Consider the following 20,643-nt stretch of genomic DNA (forward strand, 5'->3'; position numbering starts at 1 on the left):
TTGTTTATTACACAGTCGTATCTGTTTGGAGTAAACTAATTATTTGCTTGAATGTTATGTCTTTTTTTATATTAATTTAAGTAATCTTTGCCTCACCTATCAATTGGTGTTTTATTATGTTGACCAATTGTAATCATGTCTTGTGAGCAAGTCAAAATGGACAATTGGTGTATGATGGGGAATTTATATCACATATTCTGCACACTTTTGTAAATGAATGGCTTATACTACAATTTATGCAGGGAGGTTATTCTGAATTTGCCTTGTTTTGCTGTGACCCATCAGTTATGTTTAGTTTTGTTCTTTCTTCTCGAATTTTATAGGAGCACTTCTATGATGCTGACAGTGGATCTGGTTATTTGGCCCGGAGGATAAAGAAAGTCCAGCGCAACACTGCGGTTCCAATCCCCGAGATGCTCAACCACCAGTACCTATCAAGATGGTCCAAAGAGCAAGAGGGATTTTCTAATTATTTTTAAAGTGAACAATGTACATTTAAGGACTACACTTTCAGCACGGTTGCAGCGACTTACGGAGTTTCTTCTGTAGATTGACCAAGACTTTACCATGATGTTTGGAGAGGAGGTTTCTGGCAAATTCTTGGCAAAATGGCCCACTTTCTTCAAACCCAGGATCCTTGCAGACTGCAAGAATTCTAATGAGAATGTTGAAGACCTCTTGTCTGGGCATCAATCCTCAGATGCGTCTGGTAAGCATCGCTCATTATCTTTTTAAAACATTCATTTACTTGCCTGATTCAAAAATCTTGTATGAGCATAATGTGGATATATTTATTTTCACATGTAAGTCTTTCTTAAATCTTCTACTTTCTTCTGGTTTCCCCCTAGGCTGGGACAGTGACCTGTCAAGCATCCTACTGCTGGTTCACCTACTTCCCCCTACTGCAAAAAGACCCAATTAGAGTCCCAAGATTACCTCACATCAAGCAGTAAAACATGTTGTGAGATATTTGAGGGTATGCAATGTTTTAATATGCTTTTTAATTTAGTTATTTCCAATGCCTCTTTTTGTGAAGAGGCACATACGTTTTAACTAATGTAGTGGGCCATTAAAACTGTTCCTCGTGCTTCTGTTTTTTTTTTCAGATTGGCGCCAGTGTTGCGACCTTCCTTGAGAGTTTGGAACCAGGACAGCCCATCCTCCTGTGTGTTGGTGAACAGAAGAACAACCTCCAAAGATTCTATGTCATTCTTGACCACAAGGCCATCCCTTGCAAGGCTCAGACGTCCCTGGCAGCTTTGGATGAACTCTTCAAGGCCCACTTCATCTTCAGTGTTAACTACCACGAATCCCTTAACATCTTCTACACATTCATCCAAACCACTGTGTTCAACATTGATGTGGGAAGTACCAAGGAAAGTCCTCGTGTGAAGGAGCTCAGAGCAAGACTGCTGAACACAAGTATCGGAGGTGACACACATCCTTGGATGCAAATATGTTGATTTGTTTTATCTGCAAGTTACACCACAGAAGTTCTATGTTGCTTTGTCAGCATTTGAAATTTTACCATGGTTTATATCCAGGAAAGACATTATGTTTGAAATGTGGACCTATGATAAACAGTTTTCTAATGAGATGGATGAAAAAATATACGTTGTGCCACATTGCCATGTTGTGTGACACGTGCTATTGTTTTGTGTGACCTGTGCTATTGAGGCTGCCAATTAAGAAATGTTATTGTAATGCAAATGCTATGTGTACGGTGGGCTTGAAAATACAAATTTTATTTGAACAAACTTTTGTATTGATGATTTTCTTCTTTGTAATTAAGTACTAGGAGTATACTGAATTCAAAAGTAAAATTGTATCATGTATAGCATTAGGAATTATAACTCCCTACAGTGTTTAAACAATATATATATAAATCAACTCTACAAGAGTAAAATACAGAGTTTCATTTTAAATCCTCTATAGTGTTACATATCTCAGCAACTCTAGTCGGTGTTAAAACAGAATATACAGATAGTGTTAAATTCTGACACTGCACACTATTGTTGTGTAAATTCAACACTGGCCTGTGTTGACTGGTGTTAAATGTCAACTCTTGAGAGAGTTGCTTCAACTCTATCACAGTGTTGACATTTAACACTTTTAAAAGTGCAGTTTTAACTCAAAATAGGGCGGACCAATATAGACACTTTCAAAGTGTTGAATGTAACTATCGGTGTTGAATTAACACTGCTGATTTTGCTGTGTAAAGTGCACATTTATCACTTCATCTGTTCATGAAACTGTGGGCGAAGGATTTATTTTCTTTAATAAATACATCAGGACTAATATGACACACTATTATTATTATTTAGCAACAGTTGTAATAATAGAAGTTGTAATAATAGACGAGCAACAGGCGAGGGCATCATCATTAAGCATATTAGAAATGCTATGCATGGACCATCGGTTCCAGATGCTTCAACCACAACAATGATCACTTTGAACACAGACGGGCTCAAAGTCTGTTTACTAATTAATCTGCACGGTTTGTGTCAGAAGTGCCCAAACAACAATATTTTGCACAGATTGCGCAGGTTTCCTGGCACAAATACAAAGATGGCTTTTATTAATTGCAATTCATCACATAATCTATTTTTTACGTCCAGCCCCTGTCATGAACTCGCAGAACAAAGCGCCGCAATGAACAAGGAAACGGCGCTCTTTCATGGCCGAGCAGCGGGTTGTCACAGATGTCGGTCCAGCGGATCATGTGATTCACTCGATAAGGACGAGTCTGAAGGCTGCAGGAACAGAGAGTCCACCGATTAATCTCAGCGTAGTCATTAACCCTACGACACAAGCTCCCAACACTATCTGACTGTTGTGGATATAAACACCCTCTTGATTAGGTCTTTTTATTATTTCTGTTCAAAATCCAATGTGCATGAGTACAGAACACACACACTGCAACTGTCCTTATATCTTTACGACCACACCAATCCCAGAATAGACCCAGCCATAAATACAGTATATCATTTCATAATAATTTGCGTAGAGGAGTGGAGATGGATAAGGAGAGCAGATTAGTCTGAGTGTGTTTCCTACCAGGGCATTCATAGACGAGTCCTTGAAAGAATAATATCACAGGGTCTCTTTTTGTCACTGGCTCTCTCGTCATCGGCACCATGTAGCTGCACTTGTTGACAACTATCTCTCTAAGATGGCTTTTCATCGCTGAAGCCTGTGAAATCCACAGTAAATCACTGTTTGTGTACATGGAGCACTGTAAACCATTTCACAGTGAGATACTGTGTATTCAATTGAACATCGTCGCTACTGTATCACATGACCGTATCCAACAGTCTGGCCTGCAATCTGATATGATGATCCCTGTAAAGACTCAACTCTGTGTTTTTACCTCCGATTATGGGGATTTCGTAATCCGTTGCTATTTCTAATTTCATTAGCAAATACTCTCGCTAATGTAGATTAGAAAAGATGGTTGAAATTCATTGAATCCAATATTGTCAAGACATAAGTGAGAGTTTTTTTTGTTATAGATGTATTTCAGTAAGCTGCTTTTCACGGTTAAAATTATCTTAGTTGTGTGTGGTCGGAGTTGACGGCTCGTAATATGTGAGCACTTTGTCTGCTCCACCTCTCTCTCTCTCTCTCTCTCTCTCTCTCTCTCGGACCACGTTAAAGAGATATCACATTACTGTACACATCTGCCTCGTTCCTGTCACTTTCCATTTGCTTGTTTCCCCCTCGTCCTCTTAGCTTCTCCACATCCCCACACAGTCGTCTTTACCCTCTCTTTCCTACTCTCTTACAGGTGGCTTGACCAGCAACGAGCATCCAGTGGAACTTCTCAAACCAGCTGCACTCAACCATTATGGTAGGGTGTGTGTGTGTGACTCTGTGTGTACAAACTTCATTTGGACCGTGATAAAGCAGAAAGAAGTGACTTCTCACTTGGTGACAGATTGGATCAGCTGTCCTGGTTTCTGTCTGGTATTTTGTACCAGGACCAGCTTCTTCCTCTTCAGAAATACGCTCACTGAGAGCCGAGTGATGGATGCAGTCATGTCTTTTGGTTTGCTGTTGTGCGACGCACCACATGTGATTATAGAACATCAATGCTCAACTGGGGATCTGATGATCTCGTGGTCGCCTCAGCTGGCTAATGCATGGCTCAAGAATACACTCCGTCAGTGTCTCTTTCTGAGGAAACTTATCATTTACTCCAGAGCACGTAATCCTTTCCTCCGGCTGACGTCGCACATTGTTTTTAGAACATGGCGATGTATTATTCAGTGGCCGACTCCTTTTTCAGAATGCCGGGCGAGCACGAGCACGAGTACGAGGAAGTGCTTTGCGAAACGGGACATTTAGTTGGAACTTCACGCTCTTGTTGACAGGAACGCGGGGTGATGGCGCCACTTCAGCATGCCGTCAACCCACAAGCGGTATGTTTGTCCCATGTGGCGGTATGGAAACGCTGATGCAGCAGTGATGTCACTGATATGGTTGCCAAGCCCCGGAGCCCTTAGCCTGGTAATGGCATGTTTCGTTGCTTGCAGTAGTGACACGTGCAAGTGCATCAGTACCACGCACACACACACATGCAAACATAAGCATAGTGTGTAATGGGCTTTGACGTATGTGGACTCTGATTTGTTTAATTCAGTGGGATTTTCTTCAAATTTGGTTCAAACTATTTCGCACCAATGAAATTAGAACTAAACGAGGAAATGATGACATTTTGGACAGAAATGGATGTAACCTGCAACTTGAGTGGTTGGCGGGGGCAAACAACCACATTCATTTTTTTTATGAAGATAAAAAAACTTTTGAACAACATTTCGAATTTGTGATGTTTTAACTGACTTCAGATCCAATTAAATATTGTTTGGGACAGACTGAGCCGCGTATACCAGCTACTATAATCAAACAACAAAGGGATCTGTATCTGCCAATACGGATCATCAAAGATCCACAATTAGTATGGGCGGCAAAAAAAACCTAACTATTTGCGCCCTTTTTTCTTTCGTGTTGATCCGATCCGTGACTCTGATCCGTGATGCGATCCAAACCGTGACCTTTATGATCCGTTGCACCACTATTCATTAAAACATGGTCACTGTGTGCATCCACAGTCAAATCATCGGACTGAACTGCTGAATCAAATTAGACTTAAAAAAAACATCTGAGTTTGGCACAGCCCTAATAATAACTAAATGTGTAAATGCCTGCCAAAAAAAGGACAACAGCATTTTATTGGAATAAGAACAGTACAATGCTCCATTAACACGTTGACGAGACGTGTGAGAATTAATTAACTGGGTGCCAAGAACAACAGTACTGTGTGTGTGTGTGTGTGTGTGTGTCTCTTGTGTTTGTCCTATGCTGTGAAGTCCATTTCAACACAGTACCTAGTGAGACGGCAACAGCGGCAGTCGGCTCTAGTAACCTGAAAAGAATATTTCACCCCCAAGATAACCATTTGTATGTAATACGTTGGTAAATTGATCAAATGGAGGCCACGTATAACAACAGCAAACCTAAATGGAAACGCACGTTTACAAACTCTCTCACAATGTCCAGGCCTGAGCCAGCTACTGTCCAGGTGCATGCATCTTCACCAAAACCTCACGATTGAAACGCGTGCTCCACATGGAGGGAAGTGTTCATCGCGGCGAGAAAAAAACATGTTTTCTCCAAGAATTCAAGGTAACAAGGGTGACGTAGTTCAGTCTGATGGGTCTGGGATCAAAAGTAAGAACTAGCTGGTCAATCGGAGTCAATGACTCATTTAAAATAGCTGATGATGGAGACAGCTTTGGGTGCATATTAAGCAGGATGAGTACATTGTGCACAGGAAGGATGTACTGCAAGAGGAACAGAAGGCAGCACCTTTCAGAGTCACATCCACACTTCGACATGAATGTGGGTTTGAGCATCTGTTTGTATCTGCGAATGCGCATGTGACATTGGGAGAGGGGGAGGAAATCAAGGACGTGTATTGATTTGTATTTTTTAAGTGTGTGCATGCGCGGGCGTGTTTGCGTGCCGCGTCTGTCTGTCCAACCCATGCACAAAGCCTAAACTAGGCTCTTTTCTTCCCAAAGCCAAAACAGCTTTCTCCCACTCTGCACAAATTAGCAGCAGCCCACGCTCCACTCACACATAACTGTCAGAGCACAGACACTGCAGGGAGTGAGGAGGAGGAGGGAGGGAGGGGGGGGGAAGGTGAGAGAAGCGACGAGGAAGGAAAGGGGGGGGGACAAATTGGGAGAAGAGGATGGGAAAATAGAGGGGAGCAGAAGTGACAGATAATGTAGACCAGAAGTGGTTTTGTAGCTCACAGAAGGGCTTCGTTATGGCTCCTTTCATTGGGGGTCTGGTGTGCACCGTTGGTAATCATCAAGAAACATGACAGTTGTCTCTTTTTATTTATTTTTTAGCCTTTAATGCTTTGCGCACATGTCCACTTTCTGTCTGCACAACGCTGATATTATGGCTTAGCAGAATGTGAGGCGGCGAGAAAGTGGAGTAGGAAGGACAAAGAGCTGTTCGCACAGGAAGTGGCAGACCTGTTGGCCGGCTTCTGTTTTCTGACTGAACAGCGTATCTTTATGCAATGAATGGCTGGTGTTGGGAGGGGGGGGGGAAGGGGTGAAGACGTGAGAGAGATAGACAGACATGGGAGCAGAACAGCAATTTGAGGAGAAGAGAGCCCGGCTGTGCAGAAGCAGAGGGATGAGGAACGGCACATTATGCAAATACCAGCAGACTCATTACCATTTCAAAACTCTGGAAAGGAAGTCACAAAAAGTGGAGAGAAACATATTTTTGACGACGCCAAATTAATTCTCACTCCCCATGCATCTCCATTTCTCTCTCTCTCTCTCTCACTCTCTCTCTCGCACATTGCCAACCCTCTCTTTCGCTCTCAACTCTAGTCTCTAGTTTTTCTGCATGCGATTTCTATTTCTGTGCTCACTTGGCCTCTGATTTTCCACGTTTCAGGCTGAATCTTAAGCTGGGCTGTACAATCAGTGGCCACTTTATTAGACACACCTTTTTAGTACAGGGTAGGGTTGCAATGTGCCTCCAGAACAGTTTAGAATTCTTTTGTTTTGAAAGCATTTAGCAAGGTGCCGGAAATGGGGATTCTGGTCCATTCTGGTCATGATGAGCCTCGAGATTCATGTTGGGTTTCTCCCCTGCTACTATTTCCCAAAGGTGCATTGAGAGCTGGTGACTGTGGAGGCCACCGAAATCCTTGTGGAACCTCTTTGATGGAGACTTTGTGCCACGGCGTGTTGTCCTGCCGGAGAACCGGAACCAGGACTACGTGAAGCAAACCGTTAGACCCTGTTTCCGTAAAATTAGAGATTTTCTAAAGGGACTCTGGAGCTCGGAAACACGACCGCTTTTGTCCTCAAGGACTGCCGCCAAGATTAACACAAAATACAACATCTTTGTTGTAGCCTTCAATTAAGGAGCAGGTGTACCAGTATTGACCCAGAGTCAAAGCAAAGGAGTTGAACCTGCACCTTACCCTACGTCTTTGCTGCTGATCTGCTTGGTTGGTACTTTAGGCTCCCAAGCAACAAAGGAAGCAGCGTATGTGGTGGCGTATTTGTATCATGACTCCGAGATCTTGGAATTGTAAAAGAAAGAGTTTTAAAAGTCAACACCTTTGTGAGAAGACAGAACTGTGATGTCTCTCTCTGATTTATATCACTTCCATTTTCTATTTTCTTCTGAATGCCCCTCTGTTTTGATTTGGTGAATGAGATGCATGCATGTGGAGAGAACAGGTGGAACACGAGAAGAAGAAGAAAGGGGACATGATCAGTAATGAGAGGCCAGAGATGGAGGTGTGTTCCAGGGGACACCCCGTCTGTAGGTCACCATGACCGCGCCGAGATACTTGTCTGCCAGCCAGACCCCTGCTGCCCCCCTCCCCGCTCACTGGGACGTGGGGTTTTGCAGGCCGGTGTGTTTGTGTGTGTGTGTCACTGAATGCTTGACCTTAATCCTGTAAATCTGTGTGCTTGCTCAGTTAATGTAAAGGAACATGCCCTACACAAAGAGTTGGGACCCTTTGATCTGTGACAGCCTCCCATTCACCTGCTTGTCATCCGCTTCTCTTCACTTCCTCTTATTCTGTACCCATTCTCAACACTGCTAATGTTGCTTCTGCTGCAGCCCAAAATGATTCCCCACTAATCACAGTTCATTAAAAAAACAACTTATAACAATCACTTTTTCAGCTTTAAAGTGTTCATATTCACAGGTGAAAAGAAACATTAATACCTTATCATCCACCCCAACAGCAACAGACACGATCAGCACCTGCTCGACTTGCCACCTCTCCTAATGGAAGACAACCTGTTTTGTACACACATGCTCACCAGGGAGCCCACACGGCCCTCAGGCCCTGGTGCCAGTTCCCCAGATGGGCCCCCATGCCCCCCCCCCCACCCCTTCACAGACACACACACGCACTCCCTGACCTGGCATGGATTCCCCTTCCCGGTGCCAGTTCGGTGCAGGCAGGAGTCGGTGGGCAGCTGCTTCTTTTCTGCGCGGCCACTCGTGCTCGTGCGCTAACAACCATGTCAAGTCAGTTTCCAAATGGCTTCCTTGAACTTCTGATGAACTGAAATATAATCTGCCGCATTTAGCTTGGTCTCATCTCCCCGTCTTTTTAGTTCAACCAACAGTTTCAGAATAATTTCCCTCCGTTTCATGAATTAATGATGGAAGCCGAAAATCACCACCGCGTGCAACGTTCCGGCACTGTGGTTTTAAGGCAACGCGCTAAAGCAAACCTCAAGCTTTCAGAGAGGTGAGATCAGGTTGGAGTTGGTTGAAGCGCCTAATTATATCTACAGACGTAGCCTGAGGTTGTGGCCTTCATGTCAACCCGGTTAAAGAGAGAGACACGCACACGCACACACACACATACACACACACATACACACACATACAGACGCGCACACACACTCATCACATTCGCATCTAAGAAAGTATGGCAGAGCGCTCAGAGCCAGACTTGTTTTTGTCTTCCAGCAGAACAGGCAATGCCTTAACCTACTTTGTCTGCATCAGTGCCATTATCCTGACAGCTATAGGGTGTGTGTGTGTGTGAGTGAGAGAGAGAGAGAGAGAGTTTGTGTTTCTGTGGATGTTGGAGAGGGAAAAGATTTTACCATGCTACCATGTCATGAATTTTGCATTCGGCCGGGTGTGTTTTGCTTTTGTTGACTGGCGGGCTTGTCTTACCGAGACCTAGATGTCTGGAGAGTGAGCTTGCGTTTGAATAAGTCAGCTGAAAAGGATTGTCATTTTGTTGTTGTTGTTGTTCACAAACGAGACAGATGGAGAGACAAAGAATGGAGACAAATAAGGAATATTTTACAAACAATGTTGTCATTAGTCTGAATTAGTCTGTTTATCCATCTATCACGCTTTAGCCTTTGTTGTCACTCTAAGTAATCAATACGGGTTAAATGTTAGCAATTGTCAGCTGCAAAGCCTAGTGGAAAGCAACCCCGAAAATACTAAGGAGGATTTAAATATAACACCAAATAGTCCAAGGAGTATGCAGTACCTCCCTATATGCCTGGTCACACATTTATTCTCTTGTCCTCATGAAAAATGGGTGGGGCTCAAAGCTTGTTAACACACTGACCCCCTTGCGCCCTCGGCGGCTAACCAAATCACAACATAACACGGTTAATTCAAATGGATGCATTTACGCTAACCACTCCGAGAGCCAATTGGACGGTGCGACGCAGTAGACATGACAGCTTCCTCCATTTTGGACTCTCTGCGTCTCGGCTCCCTCGAAGGTCACCACTGTTCAGGCGCTTTGCAATTAGTCAGGGCACTTTTGCAAAAGTTGAAACAGGAAAGCTCTGCACAGGTGTACTTCACTTTAGCAAGTGAATCAACTGATTGGAAGGGATCTTCATTTCTGTTGAAACTTCCATCTGAAATGTCCAAACATCTACGTTCATCGTACGGGAGGATGGATTGCTGTAACCAACAGGCGTATTTCTTTGAAGCTAGGTATCCCTAAGTTGTACAATTTGTTAATGTCCAGTGTGTCTGCTTCTGTGCCGATGTAAAGATAGGACTGATGGATATTATGTTCATTTGAACTTTCACTTCCTCTTAAACTCGCTTGTTAATGCAGAGGTCTGTTTTGTAAAGGCTTTTAAAAGCCCGAGGACCAAATGAATCCAAAGGAGTCCTCTGGAAGCTATCTATTATGGATGGGCACTTCAGGGTCCAGGCCCTTTTGCGTTGCGCTCGAAAGAAAGAGGGTTCGCTAGCTTCTGACCAACACCACCGTGACCAGAGGTTGGCCCTTCCCTGTCCGGGAAAGAGGGGAGTTCATTACAGCCAAGCCCGCGGCCTAATGGCTACAACATGGCCGTCAGCGACAGACTGCATTTGACCACAAGCTCTTTGAAGAGAAGAAATAGACCGTGGCTCTGTTGTCTGCAATCGTTTGCTAAGTGGGGTGTTCGTGCGAGAAAAGAAGACTTTGAGATGAGACGCAGGTATTTGCATACATGGACAAATAAGGTCAAGAATATAATTGTCTCCTCTTTGAACCCAATAAACACGCCCCCACAGGTAGATAGGTCCTCAAACGCAGACTATTTTCTAATAAAAGAAATTGAACCTGAATCTTTTTCATGAACTCCACTGAGCTCATCTTTCTTTCTGATGCGGACCTCCATTTACATCGGTGACAGACTGCTTAACTAGCTGCATGCTGTAATCTGCGCCTGACTCAAAGAGTCTGTGGGTCTAGCTTTAGTGCACCGGGGCATTCCTGTGACCCATGTGATTTAAAGTGCACGGGCAGCAGGGCGGGTAGCCGACAGCTCTCATAAGTTCGGCTTAGCACGGCCGACAGCTAATGGCTCTCTGTCTGCTGCAAACGCGGCGCAGACTGAGAAGGCATTACCATTGAGACGGAAGGAGAGGCCCTAAAATATGAATGAACGGAGCTCCCTTTCTTGCCGTGTCTGGGTTTTGAGCAGCTGTTTTGATGCTCTGATGTTTTGAGGTCTTCCTCAGAGCAGCTCGGTGCTCCTTCTTGTTCTCAGTGTTATTGTAGCCCTTGTCACCTCAACTAGATTGGCAGCGTGAGGTAAACTTGAATCTGAGGCTTGTTTGAAGTCTTTTGCGTGTGCGTGTGTGTGTGTGTGTGTGTGTGTGTGTGTGTGTGTGTGCGCACATGTAGGTTTGTACAGCAAAATTTGGCACCACATCATTTTAGGCAGGTTTCAATTGAAAGAAGTGTGTGTGTGTGTGTGTATATATGCTGCATAAGCTCGCGCTTTGGCTTCGTTATGCCGAATATGCATAAGCACGATAAAGGAAGGATGGCGTTTGTTTGTTCTGATATGAATCAGTACACGAGTTGGTAAACGTGTCCTGTCTTCCAAGAAAATGCATCACCAAAGGTCAAGTGAGACCGTTTACTCTGCTCGTTGGTTAGATGTGCATGAGGTGGGAGTGAGAAAGTGAACTGAAAAGATTATTTTCCCAGATAACATGAAGGCAACAAGCTTTGTTAAGTCCAGGTCTTTCTATAATCATGTCATTAAAACATATCAGGACTGGCAGATCGTCTGACTGTGTATATGATCATATCTGACAACTGTACTTCTGAACAAAGAGTCTACAGCCCAGTGGGATGCCAGTTATGTATTGTAACTCCAGATTCCTTGAGTATAGGTGACGCCCTGTAAGAGCTATAATAACTATTGGGTTCATCCGGTCATGCACAGACGTTTTTCAGACCTGTGTTTTCAAAGCGGGTGCATATGTTTTGCTATTAAGATCTGGTGCTACCAGTCACCTTCACACTGTCACATAATAAAGATAATAACAACAACACCTGCAAAGAGGGGACCAATACTCACGGCAGGCAAGGAGGGCATCAATCAGAGACCAAAGATAACCCTGATTGTCAGGGGAGATGGGATCTGTCCATAAGACCACTTTAGGCTGCACACTCTACAGAGCAGGGTGTTATGGAAGAGTGGGCAGACGGAAAGAAAATACATTTCTTCAAGAAAAAAGAATAATAACACATGTTTGCAGTTAACAACATGCCTTTTAGCGAATGCCAGAAGTTTTTATTCCGTATTTTTCTGATTTGGGGGTTTGCTTAGTAACTTTTGGTCTCATACAAATATATATATATATATATATATATATATATATATATATATATATATATATATATATCATATGTATAATGTGTGTATATAATATATACAACTTATTTAATTGCTGTTTTAGGTGACTAGAGAATTTTAGAAGTTCTTTATTACCTATTTATTTATTCGTCTATTCTGCCTATACTTCTTCTTTTTTTTCTTTTCTTTTTTTTTTTTTACAGTTGACATTTAAAGGATTATAAAGCATTGGTTAGCGACACGAGAACAGACGAATGACAGCTGAAAGCACTGACCGGTAACACGGCTGAAAGCCCAGGACGCTCTACTTGTGCTGATCCGTTAGGCTTTTTAAAATATTTGTTCACAACCTCAAGTCTGTTGCCATGCGCTGGCTAACTAAGAGACATGGCAGAATCTGCGAGGGAGAGAGTGAGAGCATGGTTCTGGCACACGATGCTGTAATAGTTCCTTTACACTTCCGCTGTGTTTTATAGCAGTACTATACATGAAGACATAAATGAAGCGGTGGGCTCTCGCACACTGCGTCAAACTCAGCATGTCCTGATTGTCTTTAGAAATCCGCTGCGTTCCTAAAGTCTGTTTTTTTTTTATTTGACTATAAAAAAGGTATTGGAAAAGGATTATTTTAGCAAGAGTAATGAGTTATGACTAATATAGATTTCAGATTTAGCGTCTGTATTTTGAGAATCAGGGAGGGGGAGAGAGGGGAGAGAGAGAGGGGGGGAGAGAGAGAATTATAAATAACCTAAATCAATAATAAACGACACGGTATCTCACATATTTGGAGTCGGGTCGAGGGTTCTCAGGGGAGGCGGATGAAAAAAAGCAACCCCCCAGTCACTGTGGAGATGCGGAGGGGGTAGATAAGAGGATACAAAATAAGAGTTTCTATTTTTTTTTCTCTGTCTCCGGAGTGTGAACCAGCTCGTGGCTATGGTTTGTGTGTGTGTGTGTGTGTGTGAGTGCACATGTGTGTACATTACGAGGCGGACGCTTGGCCATTACTTATTCATCAGGCCTGTCTGCCTGGCTGCCACACTGTGTATTTCAGCATGCCTTGCAATCATTATGCCACATGCATTATTTAACGCGCACGCCCGACTCTGATGCAGATACAGCTACACAATCTATTTATCACGGATATGCTCACTTATCGCCTTGTCTGGTTCCCTCACAGGCCGTAGCAAATAACTGCACGAGCCCACATCGGTCCACATAGACATCCATTGCCTCCTACGTGTTTCTCGCAGCTCTCCAGCGAGCAAGGTTTCGTACACGTGCGTTCATTCATACATGATGTTTCCCCTTTCCTTTGCGCACACGCGCCCTGCTCATTAAGGCCCTCGCACACTCCAAGTGCCGGCACAAGGTTGTTGTAGATGCATTTGCCGTTTGTAAAGTCATGTGCTGGTTGTCGCGTGGTGGACGTGGACAGGCGACAAAGTCCATCACAGTTCCGCCGACGCAGATATGATTCGGGCTTTGATTTGACTCATCACGGCTGCAGGAAAGCAGCTTCCGATCGGCCGTTCTGGTTGGAAGAATATATCGGTTTTTGTTGGGTTAATACAGTATGCATACATGGACGTTTTGTGAGTAAAGCCTTGGATGATAGTCTCTGCCGCCCGAGTAGCGCCACACAACCGCTACAGAGTACATTATCTTTTGTGTATTCAAGGGTTGTTTTCATGTTTTTTTTTGTTGTTGTCTTGAAACCATTATATTTGTTGGAAATGTACACTGCGCTGGATCACATTCACGCATCGTGCGGCCCACTGTACTTAAATGCAGAAATATGCAGTTCATGTGATCAGGCTCCTCTGCCGATATCTGCTGGCAGTCTTCAACAAGTTTTGTGGATTGGTTTTCGTTCTTTTGTGCTGCCCACATGTGTCTTACTGTTTTTCTTTTGCCGGGCTGCCAGCTCACCGCCACTGATCTTTGTCCACGTTGCCCTCCATCTGACCCAATGTCCATTTATTGATTTTTACCACAAAGTTCATGCGGTGCTCTTCTGCTCAGTTTCAGTCTAGTCACTGCCCTCCCCGATTGGTAACTCTACCAGTTAGATGAAAAATGAAATGATGTGTGTGTGTGTGTGTGTGTGTGTGTGTGTGTGTGTGTGTGTGTGTGCCGTTGTGGTTCGGTAGCGTTTGCTGTTCTCAGTGTCATGATTCTTAGCTCAGCCTTTGACGTCAACGCCATACGGCAAGCAGATAACGCACAACGCAATCTCAACCGCGTGTGTGTGTGTGTGTGCGCAAACAAACCCTGGCCTCCTGGGTTCCATGTTGAACTTCCAAAATAGCTTCTGCAAACATACCTCCACACACAAATTAGATAAGATGTGGGCAAAAATCAATGTGTTTACATGAACTTGGATCATGTGGACATTGCTGGGCTTCTGAAGTTACTTATTTCCGTGAAGGGAAGCCTATCTATTTCCTCCTCATGGCTCTCAGCGTGGAGATGACTGAGTCAGCGGCTAGCAACGGTGCTGACGGAGCTAACGGTGTTTACCGGGATTGGCCATCGCAGTGTGATTGGGTTGCGTTTGTCTAAATGTTGATTATTTTTGTTGCAGGCTGCTGTTTTTTTTTTCTTCTTTTCTTTTTATTTCAGCATCCCTTGTGTTCCCCACTGCCAAAGGCACTACCCACATTCAAATGAAGTGGAGGACTGGCGTTTTATCACCGCAACGCCTGATTTGGTGTGAATGCAGCATCATTTACATACTCCAATCAGACCGGCTGGGTTTATTCTGACACGAGCTCGATAAAGTTTTATAGTGGAGAATCAGATCATTTAAAGTCTTAATTTTTTTTTTAGAGCCTCTAGCATAGTCGAGAGGAGTAGAAAGCAACTTTCAAGCGCTATTGGTTGTCACTCCTGCGTTGGAGAGGACATTTGGATAAAATGTAACCGTCACCGCCAAGTTCCATTCACAACTGGTGTTCCGTCACTTCTGCAGCCTTTTGGGTCTGTGGGAATAAACCGTTTCCATTCGCTCCTATTGGCGGAGTATCAGACTGCCCATTGATATGACATCAAGACAATATGTCTTGGTGGTCAATATATCAGATGTCGCTCCCAAAAGGAGCGTTAGTCAACAGCGGCCTCCGATACCACTCGATGGGCAAAGTACTAATTGCTCATCATCATTATCATTCGCTCCAAACCCGTCACTCGTCTGCAACACATGCTCTGATTCATGTTTTTTTCTAATTTTTCTATTTTGCTTTGATATGTTTGCTTTTATGTTTGATTTAACTGCTTCAATGCAGTGCTATATATATATATATATATATATATATATATATATATATATATATATATATATATATATATATATATATATATACACTCACCTAAAGGATTATTAGGAACACCATACTAATACTGTGTTTGACCCCCTTTCGCCTTCAGAACTGCCTTAATTCTACGTGGCATTGATTCAACAAGGTGCTGAAAGCATTCTTTAGAAATGTTGGCCCATATTGACAGGATAGCATCTTGCAGTTGATGGAGATTTGTGGGATGCAGGGCACGAAGCTCCCGTTCCACCACATCCCAAAGATGCTCTATTGGGTTGAGATCTGTGACTGTGGGGGCCATTTTAGTACAGTGAACTCATTGTCATGTTCAAGAAACCAATTAGAAATGATTCAAGCTTTGTGACATGGTGCATTATCCTGCTGGAAGTAGCCATCAGAGGATGGGTACATGGTGGCCATAAAGGGATGGACATGGTCCCCCACACCATTTCACCACCACCACCAGCCTGCACAGTGGTAACAAGGCATGATGGATCCATGTTCTCATTCTGTTTACGCCAAATTCTGACTCTACCATCTGAATGTCTCAACAGAAATAGAGACTCATCAGACCAGGCAACATTTTTCCAGTCTTCAACTGTCCAATTTTGGTGAGCTCTTGCAAATTGTAGCCTCTTTTTCCTATTTGTAGTGGAGATGAGTGGTACCCGGTGGGGTCTTCTGTTGTTGTAGCCCATCCGCCTCAAGTTGTGCGTGTTGTGGCTTCACAAATGCTTTGCTGCATACCTCGGTTGTAACGAGTGGTTATTTCAGTCAAAGTTGCTCTTCTATCAGCTTGAATCAGTCGGCCCATTCTCCTCTGACCTCTAGCATCAACAAGGCATTTTCGCCCACAGGACTGCCGCATACTGGATGTTTTTCCCTTTTCACACCATTCTTTGTAAACCCTAGAAATGGTTGTGCGTGAAAATCCCAGTAACTGAGCAGATTGTGAAATACTCAGACCGGCCCGTCTGGCACCAACAACCATGCCACGCTCAAAATTGCTTAAATCACCTTTCTTTCCTATTCTGACATTCAATTTGGAGTTGAGGAGATTGTCTTGACCAGGACCACACCCCTACATGCATTGAAGCAACTGCCATGTGATTGGTTGATTAGATAATTGCATTAATGAGAAATATAACAGGTGTTCCTAATAATCCTTTAGGTGAGTGTATATATGTGTGTTGTAGGGTGCTGAGCTGTAGCTGTGAGCAGGGTCTACTATGTGTGCAGTGGACCCGTGTCCTCAGTTCCAGTTTCAAGCAGCAGCAGCTATTATCATCAAGTCAACCTCGCAACAACTGTCTGTTCTGCCGTGCTGCCGGTGTGTAGGAGGGCTTTACATGGAGACGATCCAGAAATGTGTGCGAATGTGAGCAACAAGTGACACACACATCCAGAAATGTGAGCAACAACAACACTGAGCTTCTGTTCTGTTCAGTTTTTTTGTGTTAAGTGCAGAGGTGATTCATAAAAGCACAGAGTTTGTCTAGTCAAATGAGATTGTGATCACAATCCTGACACCCTCTGCCTCTCCGCTGGTCTGTCAGTTTGGCAGATTGAGAGAGAGAGACTCCCATAACATGCTCAACATGCCTGAGACTGCCCTCTGATGTCACTGGGAGAGCTAGAGGGAGAGCTAGAGGGAGAGAGAGAGAGTGGGAGGGGACCAGAGGAGCCGAGGGTGGGAGGGAGGGAGAGTGGCAGCCGGAGGGCAGAGCGAAGAACATCAGTGAGAGCAAACGCAGAGAAGCGAGAGTGGGAGACGCGGAGGGTGTGAAAAGACGGGGAAGGGAGAGAGAGAGAAAGAGAGGTCCGTTCTCACTACCAAAATTCCAGGTTGGTCTGCGGTGTTCTCTCGCTGTACAGTGGACTTTACAGCTCCGTTCAGAGAAGCCCCTTTGGCTACAAACGCACACTTTCTCTCTCTCTCAAAATACTGTACGCCACACACACACACTCGCACAAACCCACAACAATCCGGACAGCACGGCACAACTGATGGGTAAGAGAGAGCTCTTCTTGTTCTGCATGGGTCACTGTTTGTTTAGGGTAGAGTGTGTGGATGTGTGGAATTCTCATTCAGTTTAATGAGGTTTGTAATTCATTGTTTTTTTTTTTTCTTTTTCTTTGGTGTGTTTACTTGGTGCTCATGTGCGTGCTGATTAATCGTGCATTTGCAATTGTTCTATTATGTTTAGTTGCCGAGACGTCCAATGTGTTTATATAAACTAACTGTGTGTGTGTGTGTGTGTGTGTGTGTGTGTGTGTGTGTGTGTGTGTGTGTGTGTGTGTGTGTGTGTGTGTGTGCGCTCACTTGAGGAGAAGAGCGTATGTCTGTGCGTTCGCTTGCTGCGTGGGCGTGCAGCTTTGAGTAGTGGCAGTGTTTATTGAATGGTAGTGATGTATGGAGAGTCCTGCTCAGCACCACTCAGGCAGCCTTTAAGTGAATGGAGCAGATGGCGTTGGCTGCGTCCGTTCCTCCCCACAGCCCATTGTGCACATGCATGTGTTTGTGTTCTCTCTCTGTGTGTGAACGAAAGTTTGTGGGTTGTGGGTTTTTTGCAGAACATGTTTCATTTGGTCTACTGCTCAGCTCTCGGAGGCATGCAAATGACTGAAAGTTATGTACAACGGTTGTATCTTCTGATTAGATTTCTGTGCTAGATTTGCATTTTACTTTCTCGCATCGTTTGCTAACAAGAGTCTTGTTGGCAGTTTTGGTTGGCGGCCATGTGGCTCCACAGCTCTCTGTCCTGGTTCATATGCGTCTGTGAGAGTCACAGTGATGCTCGGTGCCAGAGCTCGTGCACAGGCTAGTTGATGAAGGCCAGTCAAGGTGTTGTTCATCCCTCCATCTCTTTCTTTTCAATGACTTTGCCTAGTTGCTTGCAAGTCGGTCCATGAGTCACCGTCCTTGGAGAAAGAGGGACGGAGAAAAACATGAACGCGCCACGACTTCCACCGACACTCGTCCTGGCCTCGACGGTGAAGCGCCGAGCTGCACATGCAGACCGTGCGTTGAATAATTTGCCCCCACGCCAATTGGTCCTCCTTCCATCTCCCGCCCCACCCCTCGTCCCCCTGTCCAACCAACCGCCGGCCACAATCCCACCAGTCGCCATGGCGTTTGCCTCTCCTCCACCCCTCCCTGCTTGCACCTGTGTGTGTGTGCGGGGCTCAGACCGGGCAACACTACATCAGCAATTTGCTATTTGTTCTTAATCTGCAAGCATTACGCTGCTGTCACTAGTGTGTATTTTTTTGCATTTGTGTTGTTTTTTTAATCACACGCACTGTCTTGACTGCTTTTTAATTTGACATGAGTGCGTGTACTCGGTTCCTCACAACCTGAACGAAACATGCGTGTTTGTTTTTTTTTGTCAGAGTGCACAGATGCCCGGTGGGGTGAGGAGCTCCCTTGGGAATCCTGCTCTATAAATAACTCCTCTGTGTGATCCGTGATCTTAGCCTGATCGCGGAGGGAGGGAAGGAAGGAAGGAGGGAGGGAGGGAGGGGGAGAATCAGAGAGAGACGGGGACAAAGAGTGACGGATGAACAGTTTAGGGGACAGTGAAGAGGAGGCACATGCTGACATTTTACCAGCAGTGTTTGGGGCGTTTTTCTTCCTTTTTTTTCAGCCAGATTTCACATCCTCATGCCGACGGCAGCGGGGAAACCTCACAGCTCCATGGGACTTCACAGAGTAAACACAGTTTCCCGTCTGGAAATCAACAGAGTTTATCTCACTTCCGCCCCTCATCTTTAATGGTCCCTCATAGCGTCCATGGCCCTTTTTTTCCCCCCTGCAACACATTTCCAACACATTGAGGTCCTTAAAAATCCCCTTTGTGGGAGAAAAATGTGATTCCTATTTACAGAAAGTGAAGACGTTTACCCTTTCTGGAAAGCAACTACACGTATTGTATTCATTGACTTCCCTTTAAAAAATTGTGACCCATGCCTGCGGCGGTAAATGTTTGCAAAATCAGGCCGAGTCTGCCTGTGCCTCCTCCTCCTCCTCCTCCTCCCGTTGGCTCGGCACCATTACCTCACGCCACAATCACAGAGTGCCATCCTTGTAAGCCGGGCTAATTACTTCACAGGTGCCCGCATCCTGCTGGGTGCTGTGTGTCGCCCCGTTTGTCCGCCCCCATTCACGGAGCTCCGCTTATTGTAAGCGGCGCCTCCGAGGATCGGTGTCCGGCGAGCTGCTGTTGTTTCTGTCGCGCTGCCATAGTGCCGTGATCTCGTGAGCCGTGATGCGTTTCCTGTGTGCCATCAAACCTTTTGACAGCACTTTAAAACCACCTTTTTAAATGACCCACAACTGAATTGCGTGACATATCAGTTCAGTAGAAAACACAGTTACAGAAAAAAACAATACTTGATCAGATCAGGTTTTTGATGACTGTTGGCAGAATCCTATACCTCTGCGTCTCAGCTCATGCGCTAGTTTTGCAGTCTGAAACAACTCCACAAGCCTTTGAGCCAATGGTTTCCCAGTTTTGCACCACAATGTCATAGAAATGTAGACAAAAAGACAAAACTATAGAACTTAAAGCATTCACTCTGGGCATTGAAAAGAAGTGTGGTTCAGGTAGTGTTGACATATAAATACACAAAGGTTATCAAAAGGTTTCAGGGCGATGTGTGTGTTTTGTGGCTGACATCACACCGCGGCGGCTGATCGGATGAGTGATTCCACCGCCGCCCTGTCCCGCTCCATCTCTTTCCCCTCTGTGCTGATGTGACCAGCCCTGTTAGCAGGACGAAACAGAGACCTCATTCTGCACATGGAAACACAATGTGGCACAACGCAAAAGCAAACAAAAACTAACAATTTCTGTGAACGCAGTTCCATTCCTCTCAGTCAAACTCAGTCAAAACTTGCTTGCATGTAGGTGAGGCGTAATGGAGCAGCTTAGCTTGTTCATTCAAATCGGGTGGCACCGTTTTGGTAACCTTAGTGCACCTCGTGTCACAGACGGTGCACAGCTTTCCCTCAAACCCGTCTCATGAATCATGATTCTACACATCGCCCTCTTTGTAAATGTTCATCATTTCATTAGCGAGTAGTAAAACCCATCAGACGTCATAGATTCACTTGACGTCTGATTGACAGT

The 20,643-nt window shown here is 44.6% G+C and overlaps 1 protein-coding gene and 1 long non-coding RNA gene across 2 annotated transcripts in view; both read left to right on the plus strand.

Moving 5' to 3' along the window:
• The first annotated feature begins 329 nt into the window (after window positions 1-329).
• On the plus strand, window positions 330-1,677 carry LOC306748203. Its single transcript, XR_013771151.1, has 3 exons — window positions 330-709; window positions 849-976; window positions 1,107-1,677. It is a non-coding gene; the product is annotated as an uncharacterized lncRNA (long non-coding RNA).
• Window positions 1,678-3,227: 1,550 nt separating this feature from the next.
• hdac4 (histone deacetylase 4) overlaps window positions 3,228-20,643 on the plus strand; it is a gene marked incomplete at its 5' end in the record, with an annotated part of 63,701 nt that continues 46,285 nt past the window's right edge. The window contains 2 exons of the mRNA XM_079230953.1: window positions 3,228-3,237; window positions 3,788-3,850. Of these exons, the coding sequence (XP_079087079.1) occupies window positions 3,228-3,237; window positions 3,788-3,850 (73 nt within the window). The remainder of the gene's footprint in view (window positions 3,238-3,787; window positions 3,851-20,643) is intronic.

The sequence above is a fragment of the Taurulus bubalis genome, assembly GCF_910589615.1.
Source record: "Taurulus bubalis genome assembly, chromosome: 15".
NCBI classification, from domain to species: Eukaryota; Metazoa; Chordata; class Actinopteri; order Perciformes; family Cottidae; genus Taurulus; species Taurulus bubalis.